This window comes from Microcaecilia unicolor, chromosome 2, assembly GCF_901765095.1.
Source record: "Microcaecilia unicolor chromosome 2, aMicUni1.1, whole genome shotgun sequence".
Classification (NCBI taxonomy): Eukaryota; Metazoa; Chordata; class Amphibia; order Gymnophiona; family Siphonopidae; genus Microcaecilia; species Microcaecilia unicolor.
The window spans coordinates 313365018-313387747 of NC_044032.1; the positions used below are offsets into that span (position 1 = coordinate 313365018).

The 22730-nt window shown below is 48.6% G+C and overlaps 1 protein-coding gene across 2 annotated transcripts in view; it reads right to left on the reverse strand.

The window, feature by feature from the left end:
• Positions 1-22730, reverse strand: part of RAD23B (RAD23 homolog B, nucleotide excision repair protein) — a 340024-nt gene that overhangs the window by 277460 nt on the left and 39834 nt on the right. For both annotated transcript variants that reach the window (XM_030194313.1, XM_030194314.1), the window contains exon 2: positions 16262-16343. In XM_030194313.1, coding sequence (XP_030050173.1) covers positions 16262-16343 — 82 coding nt within the window. The remainder of the gene's footprint in view (positions 1-16261; positions 16344-22730) is intronic.

A 22730-nucleotide genomic window follows, 5' to 3' on the forward strand; every position in this document is an offset into this window, starting at 1 on the left:
TTTTGGGCTGGATGGGCTAGAAAAATATTTTCACCTGGCAACCCTGCGACCTGCCCAAATCACAGCACCCTGGTTTCTGAGGAGCGATACCAAAAACGGCAAACTCTACTCGCTCCTAAAGCCCGCTGCTGACAGCACAGGAGCGGAATTTCCCCCGACATCGCTAAAGGAAAATAAACACAAAACAGCTGAGCAATTAACAGCTGATCGGATCACAGCGAACCGCTCCGGAGCTGCCCTGCTCGCTGTTACTGCCCAGAAACGGTTCTGCCAGGAGCAGACCAGTGGGGCTCTCGCTTTTTTCTTTTCTTTTTTAAACTCTTGCTTATAAGAGCAGCTGCCTCTCCCTGCCTCTACAGTTCTTACTACGAAGAGCTGAAGGAACTTCACACTAGAGAGTTGCACGGGGACAGAAATCTTACCCATCCCCACCCGTCCCTGCTAAAATCTCACCCATCCCCACCCGTCCCCACTGGAATCTTACCCATCCCCACCCATCCCCGCAAAGATTTAACCCATCACAACCCGACCCCACCCCGCAAGAATTTAACCCATCCCCACCCATCCCCGCAAGAATTTAATGGCACATAAAAGAAAATTCTGGTCAGCTCCCTCAGTCTCTCTCTGGATTTGAGCCACATCACTGTAGGCAAGGACGGAATGGAAGCTGAAACTTAGAACACTCTGGTGTGCACATGTAAGATTTGTCTCTGATTTCTGGCATTGTGTGCTGAGAGGTCCCCACATGCAGGCATCAGTAGGTCAGGTGTCAGACCTGAGGTCTGCACATCAGCCCGGGAGCAAAGAGGATTAATTGTAACATAGTAAGTGACAGCAAATAAAGACCTGAACGGTCCATCTAGCCTGCCCAATAGTCACACTCATGATCAATTCATGATTAAATCAACGAGTGTGATGTTATATACTTTCTTTCGTGTTTCTGGAACATAGACCATAGAAGTCTATCTGGCCCTATACTTATGTTCCAACTGCTGGAGTTCTCATTAAAGCCCACTCCAGTCTATTCGTCTTCTCATTTGTGGGATACAGACTGTAAAAATCTGACCAGCACTGTCCTTATGTTCCAGCCACTGAAGTTGCTGTTTAAAGCCCTTTCTAGCCCATCCTAAACCAGACTGCCATATATTAGACACAGACCATACAAGTCTGCCCGGTATCGGCCCTAGTTAATCACAGCCAGACTCGCCATCTAAGCGTCACTTGACACATCCACACACATGCAGCCATTTAAGGTTAGGATTTTTATAACTTCCATTTCTAATTAGAGATCCTCTGTGTTCATCCCACGTCTTTTTGAATTCCATCATCATTTGGTCTCTACCACCTCCTTAGCGGAAGACTTTCCACATTTGTGCTGTTAAAGCAATGAGGAAGAGCAGGAGACAGCACTCAAGGTACTCGGTAGATGAGAGGCTGATGCAGTGCAGCTTACACTTCCACAGGAACCCCACAGAACTGCTTCCATCCCCGCGGGAACCCTGTAGGACCTGCTTCCGTCCCCGTGGGAACCCTGCAGGACCTGCTTCCGTCCCCGCGGGAAACCCCGCAGAACTGCTTCCGTCCCTGCGGGAATCCCGCGGGTTCCGCGGGATTCCCGCAAACCCGTTCCCGTGCAGCTCTCTACTTCACACAGACAGACTGTTCCTGACAACAGACTGCTATTTAAAGCATTCAAAATTAAAATCATGCTTTTTCTTCAGGGAGGAACAGGGGGGAGGGACTCGGCCTTCCGAGTGTGGCACCCCCGAGGCTCTGAGGGACCCCCACGGGTTTCAAGCTTCCAAGAGCAGGTTTTTGTTATATATATATATTCTTAAAATGCAGAGGGACACAGAAGAAAATTATACCACACTTAAAAACTAATCAAGAAAGAGAGAAAAGTATAGAAAAGACAGACTGAAGGGCTCACCACCTTCCACCTGCTGGAGACAGATTACTGGATCTTTCTCTGGTTGCCAAGGGCTCTTATTGGCTCCTAGAGTCACAGTTCTTTTCTCAGTTTCCCACCTGCTGGAAGGCGTACACAACCTATCAGTCACATTCTGGGCCGGTCCGGAGGGATGCTAAGGAAGTGCCAATTAATTATATCTAATGCTTGCCGATGTAGCTTACTAGGGAGAGATGTTCTGCATTGTTTTGGACTTGCTATGGTACCAACTGACATGAGGTTTAATAGCCTTCAAAATTGAGAACGGCACATATGTCCAACCTTTCATTTAAGCATGCTGTGACACTAGTCTCCCAACAGTGCCACCTACAGTGACATTATGGAAGAATTATTAAGACCTGCTCCATTTACTGGATAAACTGTTAAACTCTATCCGTTTTTGCTTTTATGCAATTTCTGTTCCATGCTTTCCATTTGCTTATTGGGTGTACAAGCATGTGTTTACGGTTTAATTCATGCTTCATAATGTTCTTGGTCACCCAATATGCAGTGTTCTGTCCATTTCATAACCAAATGTTTTTGTTTCTGTTTTTCTGTATAAGTCCTCTTATCATTCAACTACTGGCTGCTTTCTTAGGCAAATCACCATTTGTAAGTAGATGTACACATTACATTTCTTTAATAAATGCCTTTGCAGATACAATAGTCAGAGACTCTGCAATATCTGTCCCTTTACATGATAGTCTTTTTCAGATAAATAACGAAGTACCCTTCCTGGATCAGGCACCGTCTGCCGCTGCTGTCAAGCTGAAAAATCATACTTCTTGATTCAAATATGTGAAGTCTGCTACAAAACTTGACTCAGCCATACTTCATACTGTATGACTGGGACTTATGGTTCTAGAGTTTTCATTTATTTCGTTATTCACTCACTGCCTTGTTTGCAACACTTTAGTTTATAAAAAGAGATATACATTCTTTATTGTTCTATATTTTAACCTTCTTTGTTTTGAGTTGTTTGAAATTGTTCACACAGAAACCCACTGGGGGAGGCCATTACTTTACCGCTTCCATTCTGACTTATTTTTTTCATTTTCTGTTGTTGGTCACTATTGTCCAAATATCCTCAACCTATTGAGCTTGGTAAGGTCTAAGCAAGAGACTGAGTACTAATCAAGGTCATCAAGAGGTCTAAGACAACCTGAGTAGACCACCTTCTTGCAAGGGTAAGCCCGGCTACAAAGGGAAGGTGCTTCAATGGGAACCCTCGTCTCCAAACCGGTGAAGAAAATAACAACCTAAGCAAGAATTTGGGTCCAAATGGAGGCCTTGACATCTGATACCAGATGACCCACGTGAACACTTGACTGACACAACAGTGTGGACTCATCAGTTTGGCCTGCTCCTGTCTAATCTGGACACTTTTGCATTTGCACTACTACATTACATCATCTTTCCTTCAAGGACATTCTTCCTGTACAATTTGGGACTCTACCATAATGAAATACTAATGAAATTTTTTTTCTCCTTTTTTCTGTTGCCTAGTTTTCTACTACTTTGTATCATATGCTGTCTACTGCTATACTGGTTAACTCTTCTTCTATTACGGTTAATTGTACTGAATTCTTTATTACATATTTCCTTTTCCTCTAAAGATCAACACTTAGGTCTGGTATTTTCTTATGTGACAATTACTTTTATTTCTATTCGTGCTGTGTTTCCTTCTATGGATATTTTATCTTGTCTTTATGAACTTATTTCAGCTCCTCAGGCATAAATAGGTTTAGTTTGGGTTCCTTCATTTTCAAACTGTTATATCTTTCATCAATTGAACCCTGCTAAATCATCAAGAGAGGAGGGTAATGATAGCTTTGCCTCTGCCTCCGGTCATCCAAAAGCTGTCAAAGTTGGAGACTTGGAGGCATATTTTCAAAGCACTTAGCCTTCCAAAGTTCCATAGGTTTCTAAGGAACTTTGGAAGGCTAAGTGCTTTGAAAATATGCCTCTTAGTGCACCGGAAGTACTACACCAGCCACCCCCACCAGTCCAACGACTGCCACTCCTCCTAAACCCTCAGCCACCACTTCCTGACCTGATATCTATGTCAGAAGGACATATTCCAGATGTAAGCGAAGAAAAACAAACAGCTGCCCTGTTAAACTATTTTCCTTTTGAGAAGATCTGTTTGTAATGAGCTAAGTTATGTGAACTGTTTCACACAAACTGTGAATGGTCACATGGAAGGAGTGTAGGCTAGTAGAACAGCATGTATAGAAAAGATATTGCAAGTTAGTTAGAAGGAATAAGAGACGTAAAAGTTTAACAGAATTGTATAAGGATTGTATAGTTTCCGAACAGTGACCCCTACAGTTCCATTGTCATGGAAGGATATTGTTTCATGTTTGGTAATGCTTCTATTTACATAATCAGATTTTTACATATACCTTGAACTGTGCAAAGAATGAAATCTGAAAAACTCCCTTAAGTTAATGACATGTTACTAATGAACTGGACAACTATTATATGGACTGTAAACTGGCTGGAAACCATGAGAAGCTTTCAGTAGAAGTCTCCTAGATGCACAATGTCTTCCATGTGAACCCTTGCCTGCCTGAGTGAATCTTTCAACAGTATACAGACTGCTGTTTCACAATACCAGAACCACCTACACTGACTTATAAAATCCTCTGATGCCAAAAATTGTCTACCTATCAGATCAATGAAATTTAAGTGACTTTGAATTACCTGATTTCTACCTCTTACATTTTAAAACTACACATTATGGACTTTCTTTTTACTGAATTATCCCTTTATAGCACAAGCTGTTTTATGCACTGCTAATGTTATACAAATGTTCACCATGCTAGGGAGAACCTTTATACTTCTCAGTTGCTGTATAACACCCTGTATGAAAAGTTTAGTACAACAGTTAATTGAAACCTCTAAGCAAGAGAGAACCTACAGGTCACTATGTCCTGTATGAACGCCTTATGGCTTATTGCTGGAACAGAGGAAGAAGGAGAATATGATCCTATGTATCTTCCAAAACGCTATAAGTCAGCAGGGCCTTCACATACGATCTAGGCTTATGACACTCAGAGCTTTGCCATTTCAATACTCAATTACAATGCTCTTTAGTTTGCAGTAGTAGTTCATAATAATCAGTTTAGTAAGTTTTTTTTTTGCCAATATTAACCCTTTTTGCTAAAATGAAACCTTGCTGCCTTATTGATACCAGTTTTAAGCTATATTTACGCAAAGTTTGACTAATGATTGGCTCTCTATATATTAAATTGATTGCAATTATATGTACTGTTGATTTTATTGTATTATATTATTTTGTTTCCAAGTTTTGCTCCACCCCAGAGGGGTAGTTGTAGGATAGTTGGACTCCTTGGGTAGCCCAAACAGGAGGCAGTAGCAGACCTGCGCCACATAATCTATGACATACAGACTCTCCTGATACAACGTTGCTTTGATCAGCCAATCGTTCAAGTAGGGGTGTAATAACTACTACTTAAAATACCCTCCTTCCTGAGGGCCATCGCCACTACTACTATTATCTTCATAAACGTGCACGGGGCTGTAAGCCAGACCAAAAGGCAGCACCCAAAACTAGGAATGATTGCCCAACACTGCAAAGCGTAGAAAACATTGATGCATAGGCTGAATAGGTACGTGCAGATATGCCTCTGTTAGGTCTAGAGCAGTTAAAAACTGTCCGGTTCGCACTGCTACTATGACCGAATGAAGAGTTTCCATACGAAAAGTGCACACTCAGAGCTCGCTTGGAGATCTAAAATCGGCCTGAAAGAACCTTCTTTCTTCGGGACTACAAAGAAAATGGAATACCAACCCTGTCTGATTTCCGAATGAGGGACTGGACAAATCGCCTGAGTCTATAAGCTTTTTTAGCGTATCCCTGACTACTCCCGCCTTGAGACAAGACCGACAGGGAGACTCCAGAAAAGCGTCTGGAAGAGGCCACGCAAATTCTAAGGTGTACCCGTCTCAAATTACTGCCAACCGGTGGGTGTTAGAGGTTATCTGATAAAACTGTGATGTGAGCTCCCACAGGAATCAGAGATTGAGCCTAGAAACCTTCATTGTGCAGGACGAGCAGAGGACTGGAAATGGGTTCCCCATCCCTACCCTCTTCTGAGTCCAGAATCGATCTACCTGGGCAAAAATGGCGAGAATCACGTCCTTGACCATGTCCGGAGAACAGAACTCAACCCAACGTCCTAGGCCTGTCCTCTGGAAAATTTGGCCCCTTAGTATCTCCTAGACTACAAACCAACTTAATCACCTCCTCACCAAAAAAACAGAGAATCCCTAAAGCAAAATCTGCTGGGTTTAGATTTAGAAGCCGCATCCGCTGACCAACCATGCAGTCAAAGGGACCTATGAGCTGTTACACCCAAGGCCATAGCCTTAGAAGAAGCTCTAAACATATACTACGAGAGGCAAAATAGACAAACTAACATTCTGGCAGCAACTCTACACTGATGAATGGACAATACCTACAGACTCAACCCAATTTCTCCAAGATTGGAAGAACAGATGCAGAATAACACTAGACAACACAGCACCACTTCAAACCAGAACCTCACACAGAAAAAACTCAATACCATGGTTTAACGAAGAATTAAAAGAATTAAAAACACAAGTCAGAAGATTGAAAAGAGCATGGAGCAAGAAAAAAGACGAAAACACACACAAAGAATGGAAACTACAAAGAAAATACAAATACACTATCAGACAAACGAAAAGGACCTATTACAAAACCAAAATAGGACCAAATTACAAGGATACACACAAACTCTTCTCACTCGTAAACAATCTTTCTAAATACTACCAAGGTCACCTCCAACAACTCAGATACCCCAACAGCAACTACCTTGCAAACTACTTCAACGAAAAAATCATAAAGCTCCGACTCATGATACCCACTACCACAACAGACTACACAAATATCCTTGAATGTCTAGACCCAAAACCCGGAGGAATGCCCGAGCAGATCGATCATGGACCGACTTTGACACGCTCTCATCAAAAGAAATTTCATACTGGCTAGAAAATACGCCAAATCGCAATGCCAATTAGACATCTGCCCTAACAGTCTAATAAGATCCGCACCCAAACAATTCAAAACAGACCTCACGAAGCATATAAACTACAGGCTTCAAAAATGGACTCTTTCCTACGGATAAAGGGAAACATCCTACTCACTCAGTTACCGAAAGATGCTAAAAAAAGCACAATGGACTTAACTACCTACCGACCAGTAGCATCTATTCCACTCATGACCAAAACTCATGGAAGGCATAGTGACGAAACAACTTACTGAATACCTAAATAAACACTCAATTCTGCACGAGTCCCAATCAGGATTTCGGACGAATCACAGCACTGAAACCGTACTAGTGTCCACAATGAACTCATTCAAACAAGCAATTGCGACAGGTAACAACATCCTTCTCCGACAATTCGACATGTCCAGTGCCTTTGACATGGTCAACCATGAAATACGAATACAGAGAATACAGAGAATACTACTTCGGAGTAGGAGGCACAGTTCTAAAATGGTTCAAAGGATTCTTGACCACAAGATCATACCAAGTAACAATGGATACCTAAATGTGGCGTCCCCTAGGGATCCCCTCTCTCACCAACATTGTTCAACCTAATGATGATACCTCTAGCCAAACTATTAACCAATCAAAACCTCAACCCCTACATTTATGCAGATGATGTCACAGTCTACATCCCATTCAAACATGATCTAACTGAAATCACCGAGATCAACCAAAGCCTCCAAATAATGCACACCTGGGCAGATGCATTCCAACTAAAACTTAACACAGAAAAAACACGTCTTGTACTCACCTCACAACATAACACAAAAAACCTCAACGCCATAACCACACCATACTGTTCTCTTCCGGTCTCACAAAACTTGAAAATTCTCGGAGTCACCATTGACCGAAACCTCACTCTTGATACCCATGTGAAAAACACGACGAAAAAGATGTTCTACACCATCTGGAAACTTAAAAGAGTAAAACCTTTCTTCCCGAGATACATCTTCCATACCCTGGTACAGTCAATGGTAATAAGCCATCTGGACTACTGCAATGCACTATACGCCGGGTGCAAAGAACAGACAATCAAAAAACTTCAAACTGCCCAGAATAACAGCCGCCAGACTCATATTTGGAAAAGCCAAATATGAAAGCGCAAAACCACTAAGAGAGAAACTTCACTGGCTTCCATTGAAGGAACGCATTGCTTTCAAGATCTGCACGTTGGTACACAAAATTATTCATGCAGACGCCCCAATCTACATGCTAACCTCGTAGACCTACCTCCCAGAAACGCCACAAGATCATCCCGTAAATTTCTCAACCTGCACTACCCCAGCTGCAAAGGACTTAAATACATGATGATGCCCGCCACTACCTTCTCTTACAAGAGCACGCAAATATGGAATGCATTACCTACAGACCTGAAAGCAATCAAAGAAACATCTATCTATCGGAAATCTCTGAAAACATTCTTCTTCAACAAGGCCTACAATGAGAATATGGGTAAAAGTGAATCAATTGTTCACTCTTTCAAAAAGTACAATGACCAGGGGACACAATGAAATTACACAAATTTTTTTAAAAACAAATAGGAGGAAATATTTTTTCACTCAAAAAATAGTCAAGCTGTGGAACTCGTTGCCAAAAGATGTGGTAACAGCTGTTAGTGTATCTGCTTTAAAAAAAAAAAAGTCTAGACAAGTTCCTAGAGGAAAAGTCCAGTCTCTGCTATTAAGATGTCAAGGGGGAAATCACTGCATGCCTTGGGATTGGTGGAATGGAATGTTGCTATTAATTCAGTTTCTACCTGGATTGGCCACAGTTGGAAGCAGGATACTAGGCTAGATCGACCATTGGTCTGGCCCAGTATGGCTATTCTTCTGTTCTTATGACCCGAAAAATGAAATAGGGATATGTCTAATACAAGTAAAGAAACTTTTAAGCAAGCTAGAGACACTCTAGTTCTGTGATTATTAGAAGCTCTTTTTTCACCAAACTAGGAAAATTATCTAGATTCTGTGAAAGTACTGGGTTTAATTTCTTTAATTTCCTAGATACCACCAGCAAGCCCAAAAGCTATTGAAGCTGTTTATAATCAAGTACAGTAGGTATTTTCCTGTCCCTGGAGGGCTCACAGTCTGAGTTTGTACCTGAGACAATGGAGAGTTAAATGTCTTGTCCAATATCACAAGAAGCTTTAGTGTTATTTGAACCAGGTTCCCCTTGTTCTCAGCCCATTGCTCTAAACCATAAGGCTACTCCTCTACTCCCATGAATTAAGAATATGAGGATTAAAAATACACCCAGGGGAAATGATGGGATATATATGCATAATTTACTTCATAATTAATGAAGATGCAAACAATTTGTTCCCAACACTACTGTAGGGGTCAACCCCCCCAAACCCCATCCTTACTTCCTGTGCCACTCCACCACCTGCCCTCTAAAGACACAACCCTCCAATGCTGCCAAATAGGGCAATGGTCCGGGGGTGGGGGGGGGGGCAGGTACTAAGGGTGGTCACTGGCATTGTGGAATTATTTGCTTGATAGGGAGTTGTAAAAAGAACACTTGGACCACCAGTGTGGTCATTTTTTTTTTTAGGAAAGGGCAAAAGGTCATGGTATTGATCTACTGCCTTTCTGTGGGCACAGCTGTGGTTCACATATCATATACAGGTACTTTCTCGTCCTCTAGTTCTTTTTCTGTTTTCCTTTCTTGATAGTAGATTGTATACTGTCCAGTTCTGCATCTCAGTGTGGGCAGTACAGAAAGTCTAAATAAACTGTAAACTCAAAATCTAAGTTTTCGTTTTGTTTCTTTTTCCCACCTGGGGCAATGCAAGTGCCATGGGAATCGAACCCAGTTCATCAGATTCTCAACAAGGGGATGAGAGGATGGCAAAGGAGCCAACAGGTCACCATGAATTTTTTTTGTTGGGGGGGGGGGGGGGGGGGTGGCGGCAACTGAGGCTGAGAAGATGCAAAGGGGCCACTTGGAGCACTGTGGATTTTTGTAGGATGGAAGCAGCTAAAGGAGGGGATGGGAGGGGGAGGATGGACGTAAGGTAAAATTATGTATCATACCTGATAATTTTCTTTCCATTAATCATAGCTGATCAATCCATAGACTGGTGGGTTGTGTCCATCTATCAGCAGGTGGAGATAGAGAGCAAACCTTTTGCCTCCCTATATGTGGTCATGTGCTGCCGGAAACTCCTCAGTATGTCAATATCAAAGCTCCATCCGCAGGACTCAGCACTTAGAGAATTACACCCACAAAGGGACACTCTGCCCAGCTCACCACCGCCGAAACGGGGGAGGGGAATTAACCCAGCTCATCCCCACACAAGTGGGGGAGGGGAATCTGTCCAGCTCATCCCCGCGGAGCGGGGGAGGGACACCACATCCGCTGATGCGGGGGGATCTGGCTTATCCTGCAACCGCAACCGCGGGAGGAGCTGACTGACCCTACCACCACCGAAGCGGGAGGGGTACAAAGCTGCCCTACAGCCGCACGAAGCAGGAGGGAGCGCCGGCAGAATTTAGGTCTCAATCCAGCCCCGTAAAACGGAGGGGAAAGGAATGCAGCAGCTCAGTGTAACACAAAATTGTCTCAACTCCTGAAGAATCCAATTGAAAAAACTTGAACACGAAGTCCTCCTGAACAGGAACTGAAGACTAAACTTGAACCTGAAATGCAACCAGAATAAAAACAGTACAGATATCTGGGCGGGGCTATGGATTGATCAGCTATGATTAGTGGAAAGAAAATTATCAGGTATGATACATAATTTTACCTTCCATATCATCATGCTGATCAATCCATAGACTGGTGGGAAGTACTGAAGCAGTACTCACCCAGGGCGGGACATAGAAATCCCTGACCGCAACACTGAAGCTCCAAACCGGGCCTCCGCCCGAGCAGCCACAGTCAAGCGGTAATGCCTGGAGAAGGTATGAGCCGATGCCCAAGTTGCCGCCTTGCAAATCTCTTCCAAGGAGACGGACCTGGCCTCCGCCATCGAGGCCGCATGAGCTCTAGTGGAGTGAGCCTTCAGCCAGATAGGCGGCACCTTCCCCGCGGCCACATAAGCCGCTGCAATGGCTTCCTTGACCATCTTGCCACTGTAGGCTTAGAAGCCTGCAGACCCTTACGAGGACCTGCAAACAGGACAAACAGATGATCCGACTTCCGGAAATCATTGGTCACTTCCAAGTATCTGATGATGATTCGTTTCACATCTAGATATTTGAGAGCAGAGTACTCCTCTGGGTAGTCCTCCCTACGAAAGGATGGGAGACAGAGCTGCTGATTCACATTGAAGCAAGAAACAATGTTGGGCAGGAAGGAAGGCACTGCGCGAATAGACACTCCTGCCTCAGTGAACTGCAGAAAGGGCTCTCGACATGACAGCGCCTGGAGCTCGGAAACTCTTCTGGCTGAAGTGATAGCCACCAAAAAGACTGCTTTCAACGTCAGGTCTTTCAGAGATGCCCTTGACAAGGGTTTAAAAGGCGGCTTCTGCAAGGCTCTTAGCACCAGATTGAGATTCCACGCAAGTACCACTGAGTGCAGAGGAGGGCGCAGGTGATTAACTCCCTTGAGAAAGCGCACCACATCTGGCTGCGAAGCCAGGGAAGCACCCTTCAGGCGGCCCCTGAAGCAAGCCAGAGCCGCTACCTGGACTTTAAGGGATCTGAGCGACAGGCCTTTCTCCAGACCTCCTTGCAGGAACGCCAACACTGAAGAAATTGGAGCAGTGAAGGGACAAAGTGAGCCTGCCTCACACCACGATGCAAAGGTACGCCAAACCCTGGCGTAAGCAGTAGAAGTAGAGCGCTTCCTCGTTCTCAGCATAGTGGTGTTGACCTTGTCTGAGAAGCCTTTCTTACTCAGACGCTGCCGCTCAATAGCCAGGCCGTAAGACCAAAGGGGGAGGGATCCTCCATCACCACGGGACCCTGATGCAACAGGCCCTGCTCCGCTGGCAGTCGCAGAGGTCCATCCACTGAGAGCCTGATCAAGTCCGCATACCAGGGACGTCTGGGCCAGACCAGACCCACCAGGATTACCCGGCCCGGATGCTTTGCCACCCGGTCTAGCACCCTGCCCAACATGGGCTAGGGCGGCAACACATAGAGAAGCTCCTGTGTCGGCCACTGTTGGAGAAGAGCATCTACTCCCAGAGATCGAGGGTCCCGTCCTCAGCTGAAAAAGCGCGGCACTTGGCAATTGGCCGATGACACCTTCAGATCTAGGCTCGGCTGGCCCCAGCGCTTCGTGATGTCCAAGAACGTCTGAGCCGATAGCTGCCACTCTCCGGGATCCAAGGTATGGCGACTGAGAAAGTCCGCCTTGACATTCATGACTCCAGCAATGTGGGCCGCCGACAGCTGTTCCAGGTTCGCTTCCGCCCACTGGCATAGATTCATGGCCTCCTTGGCTAGAGGGGCGCTCTTGGTACCTCCCTGGCGATTCACATTGGCCACAGCCGTGGCATTGTCCGACAGGACCCGTACTGGCTTCAATGCCAGTACCGGGAGAAACTCCAAAAGCGCCAACCAAATGGCTCTGAGTTCCAGGAGGTTGATAGACCACTTTGCCTCTGCAGGAGACCAGAGCCCCTGCGCTGTCCTTCCCAAGCAATGGGCTCCCCAGCCCATTAAAGAGGCGTCCGTCGTGACGACAACCCACTCCGGGGTCAAAAGAGGCATCCCTGCGGACAACTTGTCTGTCCTCAGCCACCAGCTCAGCGCCTTGCGCACCGCTAGGTCCAAGGGAAGGCACACAGCGTAATCCTCCGACACTGGAGTCCAGCGCTGCAGCAGAGAGAGTTGTAGTGGTCTCATATGAGCCCTGGCCCAGGGCACTACTTCCATCGTGGCCGTCATAGAGCCCAACAGCTGCACATAGTCCCAAGCCCGAAGAGAAGAGTCTACTAGGAACTGGTCCACCTGAGCCTGAAGCTTGACAATTTGATTGTCCGGCAGGAACACTCTGCCCACTTGGGTGTCGAAACGAACTCCCAGATATTCCAGGGACTGAGTCGGGCGCAGCTGGCTTTTCGCCCAGTTGATGATCCACACCAGGGAGCTCAGAAGGGCAATCACCCGGTCTACAGCTCTGCCGCACTCTGCATAAGAGGGGGTTCGGATCAACCAGTCGTCCAGATAAGGATGGACTTCTACTCCTTCCTTTCGAAGGAAGGCTGCGATGACCACCATTACTTTGGAGAAGGTCCGCGGAGCAGTAGCCAACCCGAACGGGAGGGCTCTGAACTGGAAGTGTCGGCCCAGGACTGCAAAATGCAGAAAGCGTTGATGAGGAGGCCAGATGGGAATATGCAGGTAAGCTTCCTTGATGTCCAAGGATGCCAGGAACTCCCCTGCCTTCACTGCCGCTATAACAGAGCGGAGAGTCTCCATTCGGAAGTGCCGAACTTTCAAGGCCCGATTGACCCCTTTGAGGTCGAGGATAGGCCGCACAGAACCTCCTTTCTTTGGTAACACAAAGTAAATGGAGTAACGTCCCTTGCCAAGCTGATCTTCTGGCACCGGAACGACCGCAACCAGGCGGATCAGATTGTCGAAAGTCTGCTGCACTGCCACAGCTTTGACCGGAGACTTGCAGGGAGAGAGTACAATCCCGTCTCTTAAGGGTCGGCAGAACTCTAGCTTGTAGCCGTCTCTTATGACTTCCAGGACCCAAGTGTCTGAAGTTACCCTGGTCCACTCGCTCAGAAACGAGGACAGGCGTCCTCCAATCTGCACTGGGCCATGGACCAGGGCCCCGTCATTGGGTACGAGACCCTGGGGAGGACCGGAGGAAGCACCTCCGGGACGGCGGTCTCTGCGAAAGGAATGCTGCTTGGGGGAGAAGTTCCTCTTGAAGGAAGAGGGGGCAGAGGAGCCCGACTTGCCCGGGCGATACCGACGGGCTTCCTGAAACCGTCCTTTGGAGGAACCGGGGTGAGCACCACTGGCCCGAGCCCTGACCTCTGGTAACCTCTTGCCCTTAGACGTGCCGAGATCGGTCACAATTTTGTCCAGCTCGACCCCAAAAAGCAGCTGGCCTTTAAAAGGCAACTTAGCCAGGCAAGACTTAGAGGCGTGGTCCGCCGACCAATGCTTCAGCCAAAGCCACCGCCACGCAGAGACTGTCTGAGCCATACCTTTAGCTGAGGCTCTCAAGACATCATACAGCAAGTCTGCCAAATAAGCCAAGCCCGATTCCAGGGCCGGCCAATCAGCCCTCAAGGAAGGATCCGAGGGTGAAGCCCGCTGCACAATCGTCAGGCACGCCCTGGCCACATAGGAGCCGCAAACTGAGGCCTGCAAACTTAAAGCAGCCGCCTCGAAGGACGACCTTAAGGCCGCCTCCAATCTTCTGTCTTGGGCGTCCTTTAGGGCCGGGCCACCTTCAAACGGCAACGCCGTTTTCTTAGTCACCGCAGTGATTAAAGAATCCACTGTAGGCCAAAGAAAGGCCTCCCGTTCACCTTCAGGCAGAGGATAGAGGCGGGACATAGCCCTAGCCACTTTGAGGCTCGCTTCTGGGACATCCCATTGAGCCGAAATCAAGGTGCGCATGGCTTCATGCACGTGGAAGGTTCTAGGCGGGCGCTTCGTCCCCAGCATAATGGCGGAGCCAACAGGGGCTGAGGGAGAGACGTCCTCTGGAGAGGAAATCTTCAAAATGCTCATGGCCTGCACTAACAGGTTGGGCAAATCCTCTGAGCGAAAGATCCGCGCTGCAGAGGGGTCATCCGCTCCATCCGAGCGGGAATCCGTCTCCTCCAAGGAATCCCCAAAGGGCCATTGGGAGAACTCAGATACGCTGCCCTCATCTACATCAGAGGAGACAGAGTCCTCTAGGGCCTGGAAATCCACCCGAGGGCGTTTACTTCCGGAGGCCTCAACCCCTTTATCTGACAGGGGGGGCAGGGGCAGCGTTTTGCATAAGAAAAGCCTGATGCAGCAGCAAAATGAACTCAGGGGAGAATCCCCCCGAACTGTGCACTTCTGCAGCTTGGGCCACGGCCCTAGCCGCACCCTCAACCGGCGCTCGCAAGAGCGGGGGAGAAACATGCTGCGCATCCAAAATGGCGTCCGGCGCGAAATTCCGAGAAGGAGCTGCGCGGGAAGAACGGCGCTTAACTTTGGCCGCTTTCTTACCGTCGCCCGAATCAAGGGCAACCATAGTATTAACGTCTCCCAGCTCGAGGGCGGCCCAAAAAGAAGCTGTCCAAGCAGAGTGGCCGGCCAACATGGAGTGGGCGAGCAGCGGGGGATGGGCGCTTATGGCGGGAAAAACCGCCGAAACCGGAGGAGGAACCGGGACACTGACCGGACTCCAAACTGATGCCTAACAAAGGCGATTCAGGTTTTGAAATCCCCGCATCATGCACCCACGCGGTCCGGGGAGCGAATCCTCTCACCCTCGCCCTCCGACACCATAAGCCACGTGGAGACCGAACGGGGAACCCCTTGCCCGCTATACAAAGGTAAAAATTACCTGCTTCTCGCTCCGAGCTGTAACGACCTGGTGTCCCAGTGAGTAGCTGCAATAAACGTTTAAATAAACGTCGAAATAAACGCCTTTAAGGACGTCCAAAATTCTTTTTTTTTTTTTTTTTTTTTTTTTAACGGAGCCAGCGGGAGGTGGGAGAAAAGGAGTGACCTGGCACCACCAGGTTTGCACTTGCTCAAGAAGAGCCCTCAACCCCAGGTACTCAACAAAACCTAAAAATTAGGCTTGGAGACCTAGCCAGAGCTGCTGCTGTGTGTGACCACCACCTGCTGAGATAGAGAACATACTGAGGAGTTTCCGGCAGCACATGACCACATATAGGGAGGCAAAAGGTTTGCTCTCTATCTCCACCTGCTGGTAGATGGACACAACCCACCAGTCTATGGATTGATCAGCATGATGATATGGAAAAGACATTATCCCACTGATCCCAGGGATAGCCCTGCAGCACACCAAAACACCATTATGTACACCCCTGAAAATTATGCATAGTTCTACGTAAAAACCTGGATCTAGCAAAAGAGGCTGCAATACATCTACACCTCAGGGAATTATTTGGTTCATAATTCCCTGGAGAACAGAAATGCTGCAGCCTCTTTTGCAAGTACCAAATTTTATATCCATAATGAGCTCAAACTAAATGAAAGCATTTCTTCTATTTCTAGCTTATAATACTACTACCTAAACACTGTGTGATGCAGTCTAACACTAAAAAGTAGAACACAAAAATTACCTGCATAAATTAACTTCTGTCCAGCTACTGGGAAAGCATCCTTCCCCTTTTCTGATTCAATCTTCTCTTTCAAAGCCTTTACCTATGGACACAATAAGAAAATACAAAAAATGGAGAATCAGATAAGCATGTTAGTACACATACATATAAGTACATAAGTATTGCCATACTAGGACAGACCAAAGGTCCATCAAGTCCAGCATCCTGTTTCCAACAGTGGTCAATCCAGGTCACAAGTACCTGGCAAGATCCCACAAATAGTACAATACATTTTATGCCGCTTATTCTAGAAATAAGCAGTGGATTTACCCCAAGTACGTTTTAATAATGGTCTATGGACTTTTCCTTTAGGAAGCCATCCAAACCTTTTTTTAAACAAATTCCAGAGTTTAATTACACGTTGAGTGAAGAAATATTTTCTCAAATTCGTTTTCAATTTACCACTTTGTGGCTTCATTATGTGCCTCCTAGTATTTCTGGAAACAGTAAACAAGCGATTCACCTGACCGAGTCAGGGAAAAGCTTAAGAAGACTATTCTGTAAAGGTGATGGGTTTCTTTACAACAGAAATTACCAAATTTGCCATCTCACAAGCCACTACAGGCCCCTTGGGGAAAAAAAAAGCGAATGCTACATACCTGTAGAAGGTATTCTCCGAGGACAGCAGGCTGATTGTTCTCACTGATGGGTGACGTCCACGGCAGCCCCTCCAATCGGAAACTTTGCTAGTCCTCGCGCGGCCGTCTTCCCGCCCGAACCGGCTCGTGTTCGTCAGTCCCGTATGTAGCAAGACAAAAACAAGGGAAGACACAACTCCAAAGGGGAGGCGGGCGGGTTTGTGAGAACAATCAGCCTGCTGTCCTCGGAGAATACCTTCTACAGGTATGTAGCATTCGCTTTCTCCAAGGACAAGCAGGCTGCTTGTTCTCACTGATGGGGTATCCCTAGCCCCCAGGCTCACTCAAAACAACAAACATGGTCAATTGGGCCTCGCAACGGTGAGGACATAACTGAGATTGACCTAAAAATTTATCCAACTAACTGAGAGTGTAGCCTGGAACAGAATAAACATGTGCCTAGGGGGGTGGAGTTGGATTCTAAACCCCGAACAGATTCTGAAGCACTGACTGCCCGAACCGACTGTCACGTCGGTTATCCTGCTGCAGGCAGTAATGAGATGTGAATGAGTGGACAGATGACCACGTCGCAGCTTTGCAGATCTCTTCAATAGTGGCTGACTTCAAGTGGGCCACTGACGCAGCCATGGCTCTAACATTATGAGCCATGACATGAACCTCAACAGCCAGCCCAACCTGGGCGTAAGTGAAGGAAATGCAATCTGCTAGCCAATTGGATATGGTGCGTTTCTCCACAGCCACTCCCCTCCTGTTGGGATCAAAAGAAACAAACAATTGGGCGGACTGTCTGTTGGGCTGTGTCCGCTCCAGATAGAAGGCCAATGCTCTTTTGCAGTCCAATGTGTGCAGCTGACGTTCAGCAGGGCAGGAATGAGGACGGGGAAAGAATGTTGGCAAGATAATTGACTGGTTCAGATGGAACTCCGACACAACCTTTGGCAAGAACTTAAGGTGAGTGCGGAGGACTACTCTGTTATGATGAAATTTTGTGTAAGGGGCCTGGGCTACCAGGGCCTGAAGCTCACTGACTCTACGAGCTGAAGTAACTGCCACCAAGAAAATGAACTTCCAGATCAAGTACTTCAGATGGCAGGAGTGCAGTGGCTCAAACGGAGGTTTCATCAGCTGGGTGAGAACGACATTGAGATCCCATGACACTGTAGGAGGTATGACGGGGGGCTTTGACAAAAGCAAACCTCTCATGAAGCGAACTAAAGGCTGTCCTGAGATCGGCTTACCTTCCACACGGTAATGGTATGCACTAATTGCGCTAAGATGAACCCTTACAGAGTTGGTCTTGAGACCAGACTCAGACAAGTGCAGAAGGTATTCAAGCAGGGTCTGTGTAGGACAAGAGCGAGGATCTAGGGCCTTGCTGTCACACCAGACGGCAAACCTCCTCCATAGAAAGAAGTAACTCCTCTTAGTGGAATCTTTCCTGGAAGCAAGCAAGATGCGGGAGACACCCTGTGACAGACCCAAAGAGGCAAAGTCTACGCTCTCAACATCCAGGCCGTGAGAGCCAGAGACTGGAAGTTGGAATGCGGAAGCGCCCCTTCGTCCTGTGTGATGAGGGTCGGAAAACACTCCAATCTCCACGGTTCTTCGGAGGACAACTCCAAAAGAAAAGGGAACCAGATCTGATGCGGCCAAAAGGGAGCAATCAGAATCATGGTGCCTCGGTCTTGCTTGAGTTTCAACAAAGTCTTCCCCACCAGAGGTATGGGAGGATAAGCATACAGCAGATCTTCCCCCCAGTCCAGGAGGAAGGCATCCGATGCCAGTCTGCCGGGGGCCTGAAGTCTGGAACAGAACTGAGGGACTTTGTGGTTGGCTCGAGATGCAAAGAGATCTACCAAGGGGGTGCCCCACACCTGGAAGATCTGGCGCACTACTCGGGAATTGAGCGACCACTCGTGAGGTTGCATAATCCTGCTCAACCTGTCGGCCAGACTGTTGTTTACGCCTGCCAGATATGTGGCTTGGAGCACCATGCCGTGACGGCGAGCCCAGAGCCACATGCTGACAGCTTCCTGACACAGGGGGCGAGATCCGGTGCCCCCCTGCTTGTTGATGTAATACATGGCAACCTGGTTGTCTGTCTGAATTTGGATAATTTGGTGGGACAGCCGATTTCTGAAAGCCTTCAGAGAGTTCCAGACTGCTCGTAACTCCAGGAGATTGATCTGCAGATCGCGTTCCTGGAGGGACCAGCTTCCCTGGGTGTGAAGCCCATCGACATGAGCTCCCCACCCCAGGAGAGACGCATCCGTAGTCAGCACTTTTTGTGGCTGAGGAATTTGGAAAGGACGTCCCAGAGTCAAATTGGACCAAATCGTCCACCAATACAGGGATTTGAGAAAACTCGTGGACAGGTGGATCACGTCTTCTAGATCCCCAGCAGCCTGAAACCACTGGGAAGCTAAGGTCCATTGAGCAGATCGCATGTGAAGGCGGGCCATGGGAGTCACATGAACTGTGGAGGCCATGTGGCCCAACAATCTCAACATCTGCCGAGCTGTGATCTGCTGGGACGCTCGCACCCGCGAGACGAGGGACAACAAGTTGTTGGCTCTCGCCTCTGGGAGATAGGCCCGAGCCGTCTGAGAGTCCAGCAGAGTTCCTATGAATGAGTCTCTACGCTGGGAGAAGGTGGGACTTTGGATAATTTATCACAAACCCTAGTAGCTCCAGGAGGCGAATAGTCATCTGCATGGACTGCAGAGCTCCCGCCTCGGATGTGTTCTTTACCAGCCAATCGTCGAGATAGGGGAACACGTGCACTCCCAGCCTGCTAAGCGCCGCTGCTACTACAGCCAAGCACTTTGTGAACACTCTGGGCGCAGAGGCGAGCCCAAAGGGTAGCACACAGTACTGGAAGTGACGTGTGCCCAGCTGAAAACACAGATACTGTCTGTGAGCTGGCAGTATCGGGATGTGCGTGTAGGCGTCCTTCAAGTCCAGAGAGCATAGCCAATCGTTTTCCTGAATCATGGGAAGAAGGGTGCCCAGGGAAAGCATCCTAAACTTTTCTTTGACCAGATATTTGTTCAGGGCCCTTAGGTCTAGGATGGGACGCATCCCCCCTGTTTTCTTTTCCACAAGGAAGTACCTGGAATAGAATCCCATCCCTTCTTGCCCGGATGGCACGGGCTCGACCGCATTGGCGCTGAGAAGGGCGGAGAGTTCCTCTGCAAGTACCTGCTTGTGTTGGAAGCTGTAAGACTGAGCTCCCGGTGGGCAATTTGGAGGATTTGAGGCCAAATTGAGGGTGTATCCTTGCCGGACTATTTGGAGAACCCACTGATCGGAGGTTATGAGAGGCCACCTTTGGTGAAAAACTTTCAACCGGTCGGGACCGGCAGATCGCCCGGCACTGACACGTTGATGTCGGCTATGCTCTGCTGGAGCCAGTCAAAAGCTCGCCCCTTGCTTTTGCTGGGGAGCCGAGGGGCCTTGCTGAGGCGCACGCTGCTGACGAGAGCGCGCGCGCTGGGGCTTAACCTGGGCCGCAGGCTGTCGAGAAGGAGGATTGTACCTACGCTTACCAGAAGAGTAGGGAACAGTCTTCCTTCCCCCATAAAAACGTCTACCTGTGGAGGTATAAGCTGAAGGCTGCCGGCGGGAGAACTTGTCGAAAGCGGTATCCCGCTGGTGGAGCTGCTCTACCACCTGTTCGACTTTCTCTCCAAAAATATTGTCCGCTCGGCAAGGACAGTCCGCAATCCGCTGCTGGATCCTATTCTCCAGGTCGGAGGCACGCAGCCATGAGAGTCTGCGCATCACCACACCTTGAGCAGCGGCCCTGGAAGCAACATCAAAGGTATCATATACCTCTCTGGCCAGGAATTTTCTGCACGCCTTCAGCTGCCTGACCACCTCCTGAAATGGCTTGGTTTGCTCAGGAGAGAGCTTGTCCACCAAGCCCGCCAACTGCTGCACATTGTTCCGCATGTGTATGCTCGTGTAGAGCTGGTAAAACTGGATTTTGGCCACGAGCATAGAAGAATGGTAGGCCTTCCTCCCAAAGGAGTCTAAGGTTCTAGAGTCTTTGCCCGGGGTCGCCGAACCACGCTCCCTAGAACTCTTAGCCTTCTTTAGGGCCAGATCCACAACACCAGAGTCGTGAGGCAACTGAGTGCGCATCAGCTCTAGGCCCCCATGGATCCGGTACTGGGACTCGATCTTCTTGGGAATGTGGGGATTACTTAGAGGCTTGGTCCAGTTCGCCAGCAATGTCTTTTTTAGGACATGATGCAAGGGTACTGTGGACGCTTCCTTAGGTGGAGAAGGATAGTCCAGGAGCTCAAACATTTCAGCCCTGGGCTCGTCCTCCACAACCACCAGGAAGGGGATGGCCGTAGACATCTCCCGGACAAAGGCCGCAAAAGACAGACTCTCGGGAGGAGAAAGCTGCCTTTCAGGAAAGGGAGTGGGATCAGAAGGAAGGCCATCAGACTCCTCGTCAGAGAAATATCTGATGTCCTCCTCCTCCTCCCACGAGGCCTCACCATCGGTATCAGACACAAGTTCATGAACCTGTGTCTGAAGCCGTGCCCGGCTCGACTCCGTGGAGAGGTAGACTCCCTCGCCAGCACCGGCGAAGCTCCCTCCGCCGACGTCGTCGGGGAGCCTTACTGGGAGGCGACCGCAGTCGGTACCGCAAGTGGTACCGGAGGGGAAGGGCGCAACAGCTCTCCCAGGATCTCTGGAAGAACGGCCCGGAGACTCTCGTGCACGGTGGCTGTGGAGAAAGACATAGAAGCCGATGCAGGCGCCGATGTCAGAGTCTGTTCTGGGCGTGGAGGCTGTTCCGGGTTGTCCAAGGTGGAGCGCATCGACACCTCCTGAACAGAGGGTGAGCGGTCCTCCCGGTGCCGATGCCTACTGGGTGCCGACTCCCTCGGCGACCCAGAGCTCTCGGTACCGATGCGGGAAGGAGACGGTGTCGATGCTTTTTTGACTTTTTCAAACGAAGCATGTCACCGGAACTTCCCGGTACCGACGAGGAGGACGTAGAATCCAACCGTCGCTTCCTCGGGGCCGAGGCCAAAGAAGGTCGGTCTCGGGGGGGGGGGGGGGGGGGGGGCTGTACCGCAGGAGCCCTCAGGGTAGGGGGAGACCCACCCGAAGGCTCACCGCCACCAGCAGGGGAATGGACAGCCCTCACCTGCACTCCGGTCGAAGCACCACCGTCCGACGACATCAGCACTAGTGGAGGTCCCGGTACCACCGACGCCGACGCAGCCTTCCGATGTCTCGGTACCGACGATGCAGAGGGTTGATGCCTCGATGCAGTCGATGCCGAGGTCTTGACGCTGTCGACGTCGATGCACTCGATACCCCCGGTGCTGTTGTCGCCGAAGAGCCCGAGAACAACACGTTCCACTGGGCCAATCTCGCTACCTGAGTCCTTTTCTGTAAAAGGGCACAAAGACTACAGGCCTGCGGGCGGTGCCCAGCCCCCAGACACTGAAGACACGATGCGTGCCTATCAGTGAGCGAGATTACCCGGGTGCACTGGGTGCACTTCTTGAAGCTGCTGGGAGACTTCGATTACATGGGCGGAAAAATCACACCGGCGAAATCAAAACTCGTAATTGCAATAAAGGCACCAAAAAGAGGGAGAGAAAAAACTCGAACCGAGGCCTCAAAAGGGCCTACCCCGAAAACTAAAGTAAACTTAACGGGGCAAAAAAATGGAAATACGGGAAGGGGAAAAAGACCGAAAAGGTTTTTTTTTTTACTTAGCGAAAAGTCAAAAGAGGTGCGAGGGTCAACTTAAGGGGCGCGAACGGCGCAAACACGACCGTCCCGAGCGCGGACAAAAG